General features: G+C 44.8%; 1 protein-coding gene across 1 annotated transcript in view; it reads right to left on the bottom strand.

The window, feature by feature from the left end:
• Positions 1-10,265, bottom strand: part of CDX1 (caudal type homeobox 1) — a 61,502-nt gene extending 51,237 nt beyond the window's left edge. Inside the window, 2 exon segments of the mRNA XM_029583842.1 lie at positions 9,832-10,165; positions 10,167-10,265. Of these exon segments, the coding sequence (XP_029439702.1) occupies positions 9,832-10,165; positions 10,167-10,265 (433 nt within the window).
• Positions 10,266-17,602: the final 7,337 nt, after the last annotated feature.

Raw genomic sequence — 17,602 nt, 5'->3', positions numbered from 1 at the left:
TTTGAGACATAATTATCATGGGCCTTCATTTGCAACTACCTGGAAAGGTCCCGCTGTTTGCGTCACTTCTCGCTCCCATCCTGACCAGCCCTAGGCAGTGACGGTTCTTTCTGGAGAACCTGGGAGGAAGCTGGCTTCTTGAGCCAGCCAATGGGCATCTCGGTGGGGTTCCCTCCCCGGGGTTGTGAACTCTTGTCTCTGTACCACCACTAGTACCCACTAACCTAAGAAGCAGGACCAGGAATTGTGGCCAGGACTTCATCTGATTTCTGTCCCGCCTTTCGGACGCTTCAAAGCGGATTACGTTCAGGTACTCCAAGCCTGGGCTAACCCCTCCTGACGGCAGTGAGGCTGCTGCTGGACCCTTGTCCCAGTCCTTCAGTGCACCTGGAGCCCTAGCTGAGCACCTGCAGAATAATTGTGACTTAACACATCACTACAGATGTGGGGGGGGGGGGGATGCCTTCACTACTATAAAATGGGTCAGGTTTAGCTACAGCTGTTCCAAAAAGCAAGGGACCATGCTACAAAAACCTTTCAGGGACCTGGAATGAAACAGGTATTTAGTGTCCCAGTATATAAATAAAAAGGAACATTCCTTTCCATAGCAATTTTTATTTCTTTAAAATGGCTGTTTGACAAATATTTAAGCAGTGCAGCTACAAGAATAAAAGAAAATGGTTCCCTGGCACGTTATTGACCTGAGCAAGGCCAGCACCACCAAAGGTACCTAGGAGGAGAAGACCAGAACTGGTTTGAAAAGGTCACAAAATTTGCATCACTTTCACACTTTTTTTTTTAAACTACTATCTTTCTTCCTCTTTAAATAATATTCAGAAAAGACCCCGTGCTATATTAGTTTGATAAACATTTTTTCCTGTTGTATATATATATTTTTTAAAATTACGATTCTATGATAGTGTTTATTCATTTTAATGCATCATCAATGTGCACGGCACTGCAATAAGTGAACTCACGAGGTTGGAACATCCTTTTCACAACAGCTTGTATGCCTCACTAGGTCACAGGAAATTTCAGTGACCTAAGCAAGGTCACTCATGGATTTGCAGGTAGGGGAAATCCAATTTACTAGAGTCTCCTGATCTGTATTCCCCTTACTACAACACACTGCTAGCTCAGGTTTATTAGGAATTGCTTTACAAGCACAATGCAGATTTTAAGGTCTGTTCTTGCACCGAACTTCCGCAGCAAAGGAAAGCAACAGTACAAATTATATTCTTCCAAATCTTAGCCCGCATGTTTCTTAACTTTATCACTCTGATTATATATTATTGATTTATTTCTCATACTGAAATGCCATGCTTTGCAATAAAAATGATATATCCAACACAACCATAAAAATAAAAACAGAAAATCAGCTAGCAATAACATAAATACAAATCCAGCAATCTACAAGGCTTGCCTTAGTAAAAAAAATATATATATATAAAATAAAATAAAAATGATGAGCCACTAATAAAATAACCTCCCTTTTACAACTTAATATATTGTATTTTTTATATTTTTTGCATCATTTGGAATAAAAGTTGAGTACAGCTGGGAACTTGCTATAGCTGACTAGGAGACTCCAGGTTTAGAGCCTGATGTAATGTGAATAAAATAATGTGAGCTTAATTTCTTTACTCACATGGTAAAAACAGAATTAACTCCTGCTGCAGTAAGTTAACAGTATGTTACTGCATCAGAAGTTAAAAATAAAAAAGCATGCTAACCCAAAAATATGCATGCTTAGTGAGCATAAAATAAAATGTATTTTGCATAAAACATTTCTGTGCATAAAAAAAGATGTAGTCCAACAAAAACAAATATGTGTACCAAGCATATTCTCTGGCTCATAAAACATGCTTTATGCACAAAAAAATGCTGATTTGTATCGATAAACTCTGAGTACAGGACTCCCCCGCACCACGAACTTTGGGTTCAGCCTGAGTAACTTTACTCCATTTCCAGTGATAAGAAACCATGCAATGCATTAGGCCTGTGCACCTGTCTGCGTTGCGGAGTAACAGCAAAGGTCTTCACTAATATGGGATTTAAAGGGAAGAGCGCTGTTTGGTGTGCACAAGCTCTATGCTGGTTTGTGCACACATTTATTGCATGCAAAACTGCTGCATCAAGAGTAAAGTGAGTGCACTTTCACAGGTAAAAAAAAAATGATCAGAGCCTCAGTGATCTGATTCAGCTGCAGGAGCAGAAGTGGAAAAAATATTTTGAAAACTTGTGTGCCCAGGACGGGTGTTCTCCGCCACACCTTGGGGGCATCAAAATTGTGGAAGGACGGCTTGAGTTGCCAGTGGGCCTTGTTAGCAGCTGACGAGCACAGGGGCTGCCATCAGTAGGTAAGTCTTCAGGAGAGGGGGGGGAAGGGTTGCAAGACCAATGATTGCCAGTGTTCCCCAACCTTCTCAAGCCCAGAAGGAACCATCAAATTTGTGTGGTACCCCCAACCTCCACAGATCAGCAGTGTGGACATGGAGAGAGGTCTCACATGGCCAAAAAGAGAGCAAGGAAAGCACTGAAAGCCCCCATCAGTCTGTTTTTTCAGAAACAGAGACAACATATATGAACCTGTCGTGACAGACCAGCTCCAGACAGGAGACAGGAGAAGTTGGTGTGCTGCTGTGGGAAGCCGGCTCGGTTAATGACTTCTGCTGCCGCACATGGCTACCAGAGCTCTTTCGTTACTGCTATTCCCAGCGCTCAGAGGGAGTCACGTCAGTACTCGGTGCAAGTTCTCCCCATCTCAGTCAGCCTGGGGAGAAGACCGAGGCTAGGACACAGAGGAGGCTCAGGGCAAGGAAGACGAGGAGGTGCCGTGTTCGGTGCTGTGCAAGGGCCGGGCCTGTTTGAACTGTGCCCTGCGCGCTGCCCATTAATTACCATACTCGGGGCTCATTCTGTAGCTAGGCCCAAGAAGCTCGACCACGACCGTGCAGGTTCTCAGAAAGGAGCTCCATCAGGTTTAAGGGCCACGACTGGTACTGAGGTGCTGGCCTGGATTTGAGCAGCAGGCAGTGGTGACTTTTCCGTGGCATCCCATGATCAGGTCTCAAGGCGCGGCCACATATCCTTGCGCCAGCCAAAGAAAAACATTTTCCTTATAATTAATGTTTCTTTCCTTTTTCTTTTGCTCTACTTTTTGTGACCATTTTGCTTATTTTGCTTTCTGTTTTTAACTTTATTCATCTTTGCAGCTTCTCGGTTCTCTCCGACCACGGCTCCTTGGCTGTAGCGATTGCTCCCCAGTCTGGCAGCAGCTTCTCAGCCCCTGCGCACAGGCACCAAGCACTCAAGTTTAGGCATCTGGGTGACCTGGTACCCAAGATTTTTCCAGCTCTGCTTGGCTCTCTGGACTGTTTTTTGTTTTTTTTAACCTTTGCTCTGGAGAGTTCCCAGCAGTATCTGAGTTTGGGGTCTTCAGTGCAAGAAGAGAAAGAAAGGCAACTCTGTGCCACCGCTGAGTACAGCAGTGGAAACTTTGTACCATCAATGAATGAGGAAGTGGAACAGCAGGTTTATTGAGACAACTCAGTCTCTTTGTGGTTGCTCTGTGCATACACACACACACATACACACACGCACGCACGCACACCCACACACACACAAATATATACATAAAACACCCAATCTCCAAGGGAACATAACCCAAGCATGAAGATGTTCATCAGTTTGGGGGTTTTGGGGGGGTTCTTTTTAAATAAATATACAGGCCGATACAGTAAAGTCCGCGGGAGAGCGGGCAAACGTCCACTCGCCGGTGCACGTGATTCAGTATTTCAATTAGGCCCGGTGGTAAAAACGGGCAAAAGGAGCGGCGGCTGTCAGCGGGTTTGACAGCCGACGCTCAATTTTGCCGGCGTCAGTTCTCGAGCCCGCTGACAGTCACGGGTTCGGAAACTGGACGCCGGCAAAATTGAGCGTCCGGTTTTCGGCCCGACAGCCACATGCCGAATTCAATTTTTTTTTTTTAAACTTTTTTTACTCTTTGGGACCTCCGACTTAATATCGCTATGATATTAAGTCAGAGGGTGCACATAAAAGCAGTTTTACTTTTTACTGCTTTTCTGGGCACTTTCCTGGTGCTGGAAGAAATTAGCGCCGACCTTTGGGTCAGCGCTAATTTCTGAAAGTAAAATGTGCGGCTTGGCTGCACATTTTACTTTCTGTATCCCGCGCGCATACCTAATAGTGCCCTCAACATGCATTTGCATGTTGAGGGCGCTATTAGGTGCCGCGGGTTGGACGCGCGTTTTCCTCCCCTTACTGAATAAGGGGTAAGGGAAAACGCGCGTCCAAGAGCAGGCTAACAGTGCTCTCCGTCGGAGCACACTGTACTGTATATGCTCAATAGGGAGTTACTGATCTGATTTGCTTAAGTCAGATAGAAATACACATAAAAGCAAATGCACAATTACAAACATTTCCCAGTTGTACAGTGCAGGTTAATTCAGTTGCTGAGTTCAAGTTGTGTAAATTGCTGAAGCCTGGAAATGTTCAGCCTGCTGCATTTTTGACCAGGCTCTAAGTAAAACATATTCAAACCATTCAGAGGATGTGAAGCTGTGTCCCGCTGTTGCACAGCTCTCGGCTCAGTTTCACAGAACCAAGGCCTGGGGAATTCCTCCTTTCTCTGCCAGTGGCCCTGACTTGCCCACTGGCTAGAAACTGCAGTCCAGCGGGCTATGTGGCACTGATGCCTCATAATGATCTAATGGCTTCTGAGAACTCTGAACATACCCAGGGCAGAAACGAAGGAGTGGTATCACTCAGCAACACTCGGACTTGGTGGCAGTGTGGCTCCGGGAGGTTGCTCTGCTTCCCCTAATCCCCCTAAATATTGGGGATTTGCACCAGCTGTCAGGAGAGCCCGAATCAGCCTGGTTTGGAGTTTCCTGGCGAGCCAGTCACATTGTGCAGCCCGCACGTGGTTCCAGTGCTTCAAGCCTGGTCCAGCTGCTGGACTGGGCCTCTCTGTCACACTCACCGCTCTTTCTTAATTCAGTGACAGATGGTTCAGACCTCTTCTTCCCCCCTCTCCATCACTTCTAAAACTGTTTTAGATGTTGCTCCGTTTTAGTCCGATCACTGGTCTGGATGCATTTGTGGAGATTCTGCATGTGTAGAATTTAGATTTTCTTTATCAGAAGATCCACATCAGACTGAGAATTTGGGGGGGAGGGGGGGTGCCCGTTATGTTATAAAGTCCCCTTTTCTAACAGTGTTTTTCCAGCGTTATTACTGCCACGTTTCAAGCACAGGTTGGGAACGGGAGACGGCAGGGAAGGAGGTTCAGATATTGTTGCTTGATGTCAATTTCCAGGCTTTGCCCATTTGTTTTGTTTTGGGTTTTGTTTTTTTTTTCACTGCAGTGCATTTTCCATAAAACTGGAGTGAACTTCCAAAATCCTAACAGAGGCGTTGGAAAATATAAACTATAGTTACATAAACGTGCAGTTACATATAGTTACATAAATGTTAAGTAATTCAGTGGTTGGGTTACAATCTTTTTAGATCTCCCACTGAGGGAAAACATTGCCTCTAAAAACTTGTGGACAGCGCCTTCAACTTTACTACTGCTGCCCTCCGTAAGTGGGGAGGGGGGAGAGTGGCGCTGTACTGATCGATAGCAGATCCCCATGCAGACACCATGTAAAGCCGGAATATTCTCGGGGGAGGGAAGGAAGGAAGGCTGTTTTTTAAGGTGGAGAGTGGCGGTTATAAAAGATGCAAAGGGAAAACATATAATAAATGAGAATGGAAAATAACATATGCAAAAGAAACAAAGATCGGGGAAATTGCTAGTCTTTTTTTGTTTTGTTTTTTTTTAGCGATCTAGCTAGTAGCTTTGAGTACGTTTACCTGAAGCCCCTATCCCAGCAGAGTCTCAGGAACAGGATCGGGTTCCGACTATGAAACAGAACCAGTCATTCGTTCTTTTGATGTATTGTGATTTACAACGCGCCTAATAAAATAGTTAATATGTATGGGAATAAAAGCCAACCCCGGTATTAATTTCCTATTACAGCGGCAGTCCATTTGCCTTTGTTGATTGATACGCCCTTTATTGATTAATATAATCATTTATTTAAGAGCGCTGTTCTTATCTGGGTCCGGATTGCATCTGCACATTTAAGAGAAGTAAATACATGTAACTAACACAAAGAGAGAAAATAAAGGCTAAAACGTGCCCGACTTTGATCACCGGCTGGCTTTAAGAGGCAAGCTTAACCCCAGATATATATATATCTATATATATATATATATATATATATATATATATAGATAGATATATATAGGAAAGGTCACAGGGTCGGCATGACTCCTGGTACTTTTATTAAAGAACCAGCACACGCGGAGGGGAAGGCCGTGCATCCACTCCTCTGTAATCGGAATCCACGCCACGCGTGGATAACTTCAGTGCCTTACACGTCTGGGCGCATTTGCTTTAATCTCGCTTGCATGCAATCTTGCAGCCAGGTCTCTCGAGTTGGCCTCCCTCGCTATTATCTAAAAGATAGGGAGCCTGCACCCCCCCTAATGCTTCAAACAAGAGACTTAATATGATTAGCAATGCAGCCCTGGCACTGGGGGTGAGAGAGGATTTCGCCCAAAGGACTTTGGGCGAATCATATTACATAAGGCGATCCTCTCCTTTCGCCATTATTGGTTTCCATTTACCCTGTTTGGTGTTTTTTAAGGAATTGTTCTCATACCGCTTGTTTGCCTACAAATTGGCCTTAAACCCCCCCTGCTCCTCTACTAAATGCCCAGCACCAGGGTCCCAGGGTCCAGCCCGCTGCCCTCCAGGCCCCTGCGTGCACCCAGCAGCCTTGCACCCGCATCCGGGCAGGGATCTGGAGCCTGGACCTGTCATGGTTGCCCTTTGCAAGAAAAGGCACAAAATGGAAGCGTCCCTTTTTTTGTTCCAAGGTGCTAAAGCAGAGGCTTCACAGAAGGTCTAAGCCTTTAGGCTGCATCCGGTGAATGCAGCATCCATCTGATTTGAGAGCTCGAAGTTAATGAAATAATGTTGCTATCCCGTCAAAGCACGCGAAACGTCTGAGCGAAAGCCCTTCTATCAAACCCCGGTGGCAGACCCTCGTCTCCACGCAGAATGGCGAGAGCTTTGATCTGCAACCCAGGGAAGGTGGCCCTCAGGGTGCTATTAGGGGCCTGGAGGAGGTCGGATTGTATTTAAAGTGGGTGCTAATCAAATTAGGGACTCTGCTATGAATGCGGAGAGCGACTGAGAGCAGCCTTAGTTTAGGCGGAAATTCAAATGTTTACAAATAGCTGAATGAATGAATGAATGAATAAATAAATACATAAATAAATAGCCAATCAGTGACCTCCACTAGCAATAAAAAGACCCATTTTCCATCAGGGTCGCCCACCGGCGCGGTTAATCTTGATAGTAAATGCACCTTCTATTAATATCCAAATGGAATTATTTCATCAGAACTTCGACGACCAATAAAGCTACAACCAGCACCGGGCACCCCCCTCCCCCAGCCTAAAAGAGATTAGGTTTTGTTCTTGCCACAAAATGTGGAGAAAATAGTTTCCAACAGCTTTACAGAAATGCCTTCCAAAACCCCGGATCAGGTGCTCTTCTGTGCTGCCCAGAAATAGGGCGTAGGACAGCTCGATTTGGCTTTTGGCAGTCCCGCAGCATCCCTGGTGCAAGGGAGCCTGATGTGACCCCCCCCCCCCCTCAGCCTTGAAGAGAATGACCCCAGTTCTCCGCCTAGCGTCCCCCCCCCCCCCCCATAGGCCCAGGAAGCACCTGCTTCAAATTTCGCAGGATCAGTGGGAGGGAAAAAAAAAGGCTGCTCCTTGCACTTTTAGCATAAAAACGTTGTATTAAAACGAGCATATTTTGCATTGCGTTCAGATTTTGTTTGAACTGGAGGGGGGGAGCCCGTCTGCATAGGAAATGTAAGAATTACCTTCGAAAACATCAAAGGCCCCCGGCTCTCCGTGTTCCTCCGCCCCCAGCACAGGTTAAGAACAAAAGCTGGAGACAATGGGAGTGATTAAGGGTCCACTGGCCCCCCTCATGGTAAACAGGAGTCACTCCAGATATCTTCACGCCCGATTTGCGTGACAACAAAAAAAGAACTTGTAAACTTTGGATTTGCCCCAAGGAGGCACTTCCAGCTCCTTTCATTAAACAACTTTCCCTTTTGTTCTGCCCGGGCTCACTTTGAACTGCTGATCAGGGGGGGGCGACCTGGCAAACTTGTTCATTTGGATTTTCACGTGGAGAGACTTCCACTTTCTTTCAGGGATGCTCCCCCCACTGCCCTCGGGAGGGGGGAGGGGAAGGGTTCAGGAGGTCAACTATTGCATATGAAAACTCTGCCACTTATTCTCCTTAAAATGAATTTCCCATGTCGCTGCCTCGTTAAATGAATTCAATATAATAAATGGTTGCATTCAATCGACTTCATGTAGCCCCGTTAGAGCGCTCGAAGGCGCTTAATTACAGAGCAAAGCGTTATACGGATAACCAAAGCAATAAACAAATAAATAACGTGCCGGCCCTTTGAAGGGCCAGCGGTTATTGAAATCCATAGCTCGAAGTTGTTGTTCATGTACTGACCGCTTCCAAACTTCGGTCCAGCTTTCAGCACGTGGGGGCCCTAGTTTCAAACACCGAGGCGGGGGAAGGGAGGTTAATATTTAAGTTTATATGATTAGGAAAAGGGGGATCGCCTTGATGATATTAATCCTGAAAAAAACAAAAAACCCCACACCTCTAAAAGACACTCGTCTAAAGAATTCTTCACTTGAAAGATTTATTTTAAAATAAACAAGAAGGGTAAACTCGTTAAAAGAGGACTGCTCTTTTAAACGCTGTTCTCGGGGGTTAATCTTGGCCATTTATAGCCCTAGGGCGCCTAATAACGCGGGGAGGTGCTGTTATTTAATGACTACAGTGGGGTGGGGGGGGGGGTCCTTCTCATCTGGGGCAAGCTCAGCACAGATCTCGGCTGGATTTACCTAATGGTTTTATTAGACGTCTAAAATACCGCGCACCGGGGCTCGGGAAGCTGTTGGGCCTGGTGGTGCTCCCTGACACGGTGGAAAGAAGCTCATTTTCTCATCCTGGAAACCTAAAACCGGCCTTTTTGTTTGTTTGTCCCCAGTTAGTATACGTGAAAGGTAATAATCTCCTTCCACAATGTTCTTGAATGCGTCTTCGCCCGGACCCTGTCATTCAACGCTCTTCGCCTTGCTACGGCGTTAATATGGGGGAGGCGATGTGGTGGGGCAGTTGTGAGGGGGGGGGAAGCTGCTCTGCTTTTCCCCACTGAACCACTCGTGTGGATTCATGGTCAGGTCGAAAAGCGGCCGGCAAGGTTTGGCAATACTTGGTCCTTGCCTCGTAAAAAGGCAGCGGGAAGTGAAGCTCCCGGCACAGGTAGGGCGGGGGAGGGGGGGGGGGGGGCAATGACCCTGGGGCTCTACCCCCGTCCGGGAGAAGGATCGCCTCGGAGGGCCCTGCCATTTACCCAGCAATGCCACTCATCAACAGATTTCCATCCAGTGACCCGACCCTCAAGATACCATTCCCATCTCACATTCACTAAATGAAAATGCTATTGCCTATTCATCCCCCCCGCCCCCCCAAAAAAAGCGTAAAAATGTCTTTTTAAGCCATGTTAAGATAGGAAATAACTGTCTTTCTTTTTTTATTTTATTAGAAAGGAACATAGAGAGAGGGGAACATTTTGCGCCACATTTACCAAACGGTGACTTGGAAGCGCGGCCAAGACTCCGCAGAACGCGCCCCCATTTGCTTACCGCTTTGCGTGTTCGCGCTCGGGACCCCCGTGCGCCTCATCCACTCGTAGGGGTTGCGCCTTTGCGCGCTGGGGGACAGCTGGGGCCCGGAGCTGCCCAGGGCCGGCGGCAGGAGCGCGGAGCCCGCCGGCTGGACGGCGTTAAAGTCGGCGGGGCCGAAGCCGAGCGCTCCGGCGGGGCTGGCCGAGGGAGCGGGGCCCGGGCCGTAGGCGGGCCAGTCCTCCCGGCCGGGCCCGTAGGGAGAGCCCCAGGCGGCGCCGGGCTGTCCGTGGTGCGGGTCGCCGCCGATCCCCGGCACGTGGTGGTACCCGGCGAAGTCGGAGTACTGGGGGGGGCGCGGGGACGTAGTGCTGGGGACTGAGGTTCAGCCCCGGGTGCCGGACCGAGTTGGGGTACATGTTGCTCTCCTTATCCAAGAGATAGCCCACGTACATCTTTCCCGGCCGGTCCTGCGCGCATACTGTGCCCGGGACGCTGGCTCCGAGGTGTCCCTGGGTTTGCCTTTAACTCAGCCCCGCGCTTCCTGATTCACGGTTTCACCTTCACCTCCTTGCCAGCTCCTCTGCCAGTTAAAGTCGAAAAGGCACCACCCTGACCAGAGGCTTTTATTGGGCCACCGCGCCGCGATTTGCATTGAAAGGCATCTTTTGCATTTCAAAGGGAAACTCAAGTGCAGGAATCAAAGTGGAAGCCAGTGGGCGAGTTTAAAGGTACAAATTGCTCAGCAGATAAAAAAAAAAAAAAATAGCCATCGTGTGTATGTTTTAAATGCTGGGAAAGGTTTGACTGGCTCCAGGAAATAAAAAGAAACCCGAAGAACAATGGTTGAAAGCTCCATTAACAAACCTTCGCGATCGAAATTCGTTTGAAACCTTGAAGGTTTCTAGTATTTTCAAGTTAAAACCCTTCAAAGATTACCCGGGAATAAATTGGCAAAAAAAAAAAAAAAAGAAAGAAAGAAAAGGTGCATTCTGCCTCAGTTCTCATCCTTTCATAATCCTTAAAATGAACCCCTCAGTAAGGTCAAAAGACAGAATTTGGGCGTACAAAAAGCATAAAGCATATAATATTGCATTCGACATATTGTTTCGGTTTCATACTGTCCTGTGACTTTTCCTATTGTGAAATAATTCGTGTTTCTGCTTTTAAACAGCATACAACGTGCTCGTTTTATTCTGAAAACGTTTTCCAGAGATAAGAAGTTGTACTTTTCACAGAGATGAGTGACAAGGAGAAAAGATTAACGCAAGGAGCATGGTCTCAGCTGAAGGAGCGATAACGAGCATTGACCGGCGACGAATGTCATAAAGTGCTTAGTTCCTACCCTAAGACCCCAGGCAGATGTTAATATGATTATAACAGGTATAGTCAATGCGTCTAAAGAGAGAAATGTTGGAAAAACATACATGCAACCCAAATAATGTCGGCTGTTTCAAAAGCATTCAAAGTATGTTCCAGTTATTACCGAATAGTATGAAATCATTTGCCAAAAAAAAAAAAAAACAAACAAAAAACAAGCGTTAAAAATTTTTTATTCGATTGCTTTTCTGTTTACCCGACATAAAGTACTCTAAGTAGAATGTATTAGGTCATAAACCTTTCTTGTCTATTAATATTACTTTCGTTAGAATTTTAATGGCCATTTCCACCTACGAAACCATTGGTGGCTCCCTGGTCACCTTCTCCTGTTACAGATCCCAAGTCATTTTAGCACAACTTTGAGCAGATTGAGCTGTTTTATGGAAGACTCAACGAAACATGAAATCTTGATGTGCAAGCATCCAAAAGTATTTATGCAATTCATGGGCCTACAAACCCCCATTTTTATTTCCGAGCTGCTTCCCTTTACTCCGGGGAATAACATCTGACTCTGTTCTCCTAGTTTACGTCCTTCTTGACGTTCATTAAACAGAAAGATGTGTATCAGGACTTCTAATGAATGCTCTTATTCCAACTAACATTTAAAGGCTGGACCATAATTAATGGTTGGTCCGTAAACGAAGTAACTTATGACCATTGACGTCCTAAAACGTATTTTCTTTCTCTTTTTCCTATTTTTTTTTCTTAAATTTAAATAAAGATGTTTAACCTTGAATGAACAGTAACTTCGTCTTGCACCATCCTTTTTTTTTTTTATTATTATTTTAGTGGAATTTAGCCACGTGCCAGCCCCCCATGTGGGGTTTTTTCTCTCCTCCTTTTCCCTAACACGCCCCCCTCTCCTCCCCCCGCTCCCACCCAAGACTTGGAGTCTCCTCGGTATCGTCCCTCGCTCCATTCCTTCGGGCCATCCCTTTCATCCTACGGGGGCATCTCACACCTCAGCCCAAAGGGCAGCTCGGCAGCTATTGTTCCCGGCCAGAGCAGGAACTGAGTGGGGGCCCCGGAGAAAGGCCCAGCCCTGCTTCCTCCCGCATCATAAAATGCTAAACACCAACCTTCGCCGACTCCTTTTCTCTCGGCCTGCCTTGATGTCTCAGAACGGATCGCTATTTTCATAGCAAAACGTCGCTTGCATTTCAAGACAGAATGGCTGCCTTCTACCTTTCCTATATTTTTTTTTTTTGTCTTCTGTCATCTTCCAACAGCGTGATTTGCCCTAAGATCCCCCCCAAACGCACGTCCTTGTTCAATAATTTCTTGACTAAACTGCTTCGGTAAATTCAGCCACACATTTTTATCTGTGCGAAAAAAAACAACATTGCAGGTATATGTTGCCTAAAATAGTACGTTTTATTGAAGCCAGAACAGTTTGCGTTCTTTAAAACGTGACACCGTTTGCATTGTTAAAATATTTCCCTGATGTCGTTTCTTTAGGAGTCCGTTTTTCTACTAAAACACAGTCTCCTGCATTTTGCATTTTGATCCAATCTAAACCACTAGCCACCCTTTGAAATGTACGCGTTCAAATAAGTCTGCTTTTTAAAGTTTGCACGGACACCGTATGAAATCAGTTCATTTCCAGCATATACACTCCTGCAGATATGTTTTAAATATTCTTTCCAAATCTTTTAATGAATTAATTAAACGGGGGGGGGGGGGGGATTTTTAGAGAGCTTCCACGCAGAATAAATCGATCTTTTCAAAAAGAATTTCGCGTAGTCTTTTGAAATAAAAATGATTGATTTTTCCTCATGAAAAACCGTAGAGGCAAAAAAAAAAAAGACAATTTTCGATTTATTTTGATTTTCGGATCCAGCGAGGTTTTAACCACAAACAAGCAAAACTTGAAAAGAATACAAAACGTGGAGAGGTAACAACTATTTCGTTTTAGGATGAGCTAGTCAAAAGTCCCAATGTGTGAAAGTCAACGTTGTCCGAGCTTTGTGATAGACAAGTCCACACGCTCAACAAATGAAAGCGTGAGCAGGGTTGAAAAGAGAAGGGAACAAGTGGAATAATGTTTTGTAGCCTGAACATCAATTCGTTATCTCAACACAACAGAGGGAGGATGACGAATTCTTTGCTGCTACAGCAATACAATCTTACAATAACGCAATAATAAAAAAATACAGCGACCAAAACTACCCAGAGCAGAAGGTAAGGTTGTAGAAGGAGAAAACCCGAGCCATCAAATCATTCTAAAAAGGGGATATAAAATACAAGCAATGTATGACACTTTTTTTTGATTCGATTATAACCTGTAGGACCACACTTACATTTCGGTTGCTGTAATGTCACTTGTGATTGTAAAATGGGTTTTCTTACTTTTTTCAAAAAGGCATCAAGGGGGTCAAAATAAAAAGCGATCAAGATTATTTTATTTTAGAAAATAAGAGGAAGCTTCCCCTAATACACAGAATTATTACATAGAGAAACCCCAACGTTTCTAGAAGCAGTTGTCATTTTGTCCAGTGAAACTATTTGCAAACTAACGTTAATTTTAAGAGTATTGCCGGAATAATGCACAGAAGTAGCAAGGAAACCATTTATGGGCTGTTTTTAGGTGTTTGGGGCAATAAACCTGTTCCTAAAACGCTGCCTTCGGGTGTGGGAAATAGTCTGTAACAGAGGCTTTGAAAAGACACATTTACATTAATTAACCCCTTCGACCTTTAAATGAACTCAACCATCCCCCAGAATAAAATATTTAGCCTCCTTATGTGTATCCTCTTTCTCCTTCTAAGGAATTATCTGTGACTGTTGATATTTTCCTCTGTACCCATTCACAAAGAAGAGCGCACCCATAAAACTGTAGGGGAAATCTGAAATATGTCGTTGCCCCATGGCCAATCTTTCTCACACTTGTGTAGTCATATTTATGCAAAACAAATTGGGTTAGGCGCAATAATATTAGCTGAACTTTATATTTTGGATTATAATACATTAAAATCGTTTATGGGAGGGCATTTTTTTTTTAAATTTACGGCTCTTGCTGTATAATATTTAATCAGTATTATTTGAGATAAAACCTGAAGAAGAGAGGAGACAATATAAAAGCAGAGACTGTTAAACATTTTAATTATAGGAATAAACACTGATAATGTAAGTTGTATTTATCACTTGTTCATTGCAGGTTGTCACACTTGATGTTGTATTTCAGTATCAATAATGATGATTGAACATAGCATCGTTTATTGATGGCATTCAATGTACAACTGATTTCACTTAGAAGAGCATCTTTGGAAAGTGAGTAAGAGTGTAACACTGTGAAGAGAAAACAGTGTACTCCAATGTTATCCATCTTATCAAACAGCATCCACAATGGTCAACTAAATGTCAGGCCGATACAGTACAGTGCGCTCCAGCGGAGCACACTGTTAACCCGTGATTGGACGCGCGTTTTCGACGTGCTAGCTTTACCCCTTATTCAGTAAGGGGTAATAGCTCGTCGAAAATGCGCGTCCAGCCCCCTCCCCCCCCAAACCTAATAGTGCCCGCAACATGCAAATGCATGTTGATGGCCCTATTAGGTATTCCCACACGATATAGTAAGTAAAATGTGCAGCCAAGCCGCACATTTTACTTTAAGAAATTAGCGCCTACCCAAAGGTGGGTGTTAATTTCTGCCAGCACTGGGAAAGTGCAGTAAAAACTGCTTTTCTGTGCACCCTCCGACTTAATATCATGGCAATATTAAGTCGGAGGTCCCAAAAGTTAAAAAAAGTAAAAAATAAAAAAAATAAAAAAATTTAAAATGGGCCCGCTGCTCGCGGGTTGAAAACTGGACACTCAATTTTGCCGGTGTCCGGTTTCTGAGCCCGTGGCTGTCAGCGGGCTCGAGAACCGACGCCAGCAAAATTGAGCGTCGGCTGTCAAACTCGCTGACAGCCACCACTCCTGTCCATAAAGAGGCGCTAGGGATGCACTAGAGTCCCTAGCGCCTCTTTTTGCCACGGACCCTAATTTAAATAAATTAATTTACTGTATCGTGCACACAGGAGAGCGGGTGCTCGCCCGCTCTCCCGCAGTTTTTACTGTATCAGCCCGTGTGATGGGTGCTGTTGGCTATGCATTTATTTGGGTGCGTGCTTTGGATGAGCTAATCTCCTTATTGCATCAGGTGCTAGTCTAGGGCATCCAAAATGCACGTTCAACCGCGTGTAAACCTATGCACTAGCCTGGTCACACTTTATTGCATTGGCCCTTCAGTGTATTATATTATATTTAGCAAGAGTTAATAGGTAATGTGCAAATATTGTTCAGATATGTTAATCACACACACACAGATTTGTATATGTGTGGAGTTCACAGACATGTCTCCCCTATCCCTTATCCCCTTTCCAGTAAGCATAGAGATAAGATTTGGGAATAATAAGGCTTGACTCACCTACAGGCCGATACAGTAAAAATCGTGGGAGAGCGGGCGAGCGCCCACTCTCCTGTGCGTGCGATTCAGAAAAAAAAATTATTCAAATTAGGGCCCGCGGTAAAAAGAGACACTAGGGACACTAGCGCGTCCCTAGCTCCTCTTTTTGGACAGGAGTGGCGGCTGTCAGCGAGTTTGACAGCCGACGCTCAATTTTTCCGGAGTCAGTTCTCAAACCCGCTGACAGCCACGGGTTCGGAAACCGGACGCCAGCAAAATTGAGCATCTGGTTTTCAACCCGCGAGCCGCGGGCCGATTTTAAATTTTTTTTTTTTATTTTTGATTATTTTTAACTTTTGGGACCTCTGACTTAATCTCACCATGATATTAAGTTGGAGGGTGTACAGAAAATTTCTGTACACTTTCCCGGTGCCGAGACAAATTAACGCCTACCTTTGGGTAGGCGCTAATTTCTGAAAGTAAAATGAGCGGCTTGGCTGCACATTTTGCTTTCTGTATCGCGTGGGAATACCTAATAGCGCCCTCAACATGCATTTGCATGTTGAGGGCGCTATTAGTTTTGGGGGGGTTGGACGCGCGATTTCGACGAGCTGTTACCCCTTACTGAATAAGGAGTAAAGCTAACGCATCGAAAACGCGCGTCCAAACGCACTGTACTGTATCGGCCTGTATGGCTTTTTTGCTAGTCTATGTCTATGAGGCAAATGTTTAGTACATAGACCCAATTATTTCATTGCATCCTCATCAGCAGCCAGATGAAATTAAACATGAGTAAAAAAAAGAAAAAAAAGGGAGCTAAATTTTAACTCCATTTTCTTTACTCATGCAGTAAGTTAATGATATGCTAATGCATCAGGAGTTTAAATAAAGTGTGCTAACCCAAAAGTATGCACAGCAAATAGGCTTAGCATGCACAAAACATAAGCTGAATTTTAAAAGCCCTCTGCATGCCAAAGCTGGGAGATACGCATGTGTCTTGGACCAGAGCATGCTGCCCAGATTTTAAGAAGCTCCCATGTACGCCCACAAATCGAAAAGTTAAAAAAAGGGTGGTGTCTGGGCATGGGCTGGGTAGAGCACGGATGGGTCATGGGTATTCCGGGAGGGTCACTTGAAACGTGGACATAAGTATTTATGCGCACAGGCGTGTGTCAGGATTCCCTTCCATGCAGCTTTACTTCTGCTATGGATGGTGTGTAAATTTAAAAATAGAAAAAAATCAGGGCTAGTCAGTGGGGTTTGAAGGGTCGTGGCTAATAGGGCAAAAGGGAGGTTATCTAGCTAGGTGGGTTAGGAAGTCCTATCCTTTACTAGGGCGAACTAGGAATGAACTGAGGAAATGGTTATTTACGTCAGTGCACGTGCCTAGCAAAATTCCCCCACTTACATGGTAGAAGTGGCATTTGCACACACATGCATGTGTCCATATAAAATGACGCACACATGTACATGCGAACTGACAAATTTATAACATAGGCGCATATATGCACGTATGGTATAAAGTGGTCACGTCCATTCACACAGGCTGGCATACGCATGTACATGTGTGCCTGCATGGCTATTTAAAAGTTACTGTCAGTCAATTTGTGTGCATAAAAAATATGCATACAGCATATTCTCTGCACATAAAACATGCTTAGAAACTTGATTTGTGCAAAAATTGCTTTTTTTTAAGTATCTAAATTCCAGGTACAGAACATAAGAACATAAGAAATTGCCATACTGGGTCAGACCAAGGGTCCATCAAGCCCAGCATCCTGTTTCCATCAGAGGCCAAAACCAGGCCACAAGAACCTGGCAATTACCCAAACACTAAGAAGATCCCATGCTACTGATGCAATTAATAGCAGTGGCTATTCCCTAAGTAAAATTGATTAATAGCCATTAATAGACTTCTCCTCCAAGAACCCAGTGCCATGAAGCTTGGGTTCAGCCTCATAGACTAACATTAGCCTGAGTAACTTTACTACAGCTCTAACCAGGAGTTCAGTTACCATCATG

This window comes from Rhinatrema bivittatum, chromosome 18 (assembly GCF_901001135.1).
Source record: "Rhinatrema bivittatum chromosome 18, aRhiBiv1.1, whole genome shotgun sequence".
NCBI classification, from domain to species: domain Eukaryota; kingdom Metazoa; phylum Chordata; class Amphibia; order Gymnophiona; family Rhinatrematidae; genus Rhinatrema; species Rhinatrema bivittatum.
Note: the sequence above shows the minus strand (reverse complement) of the source record. Positions and strands in the feature narration are given on the sequence as shown.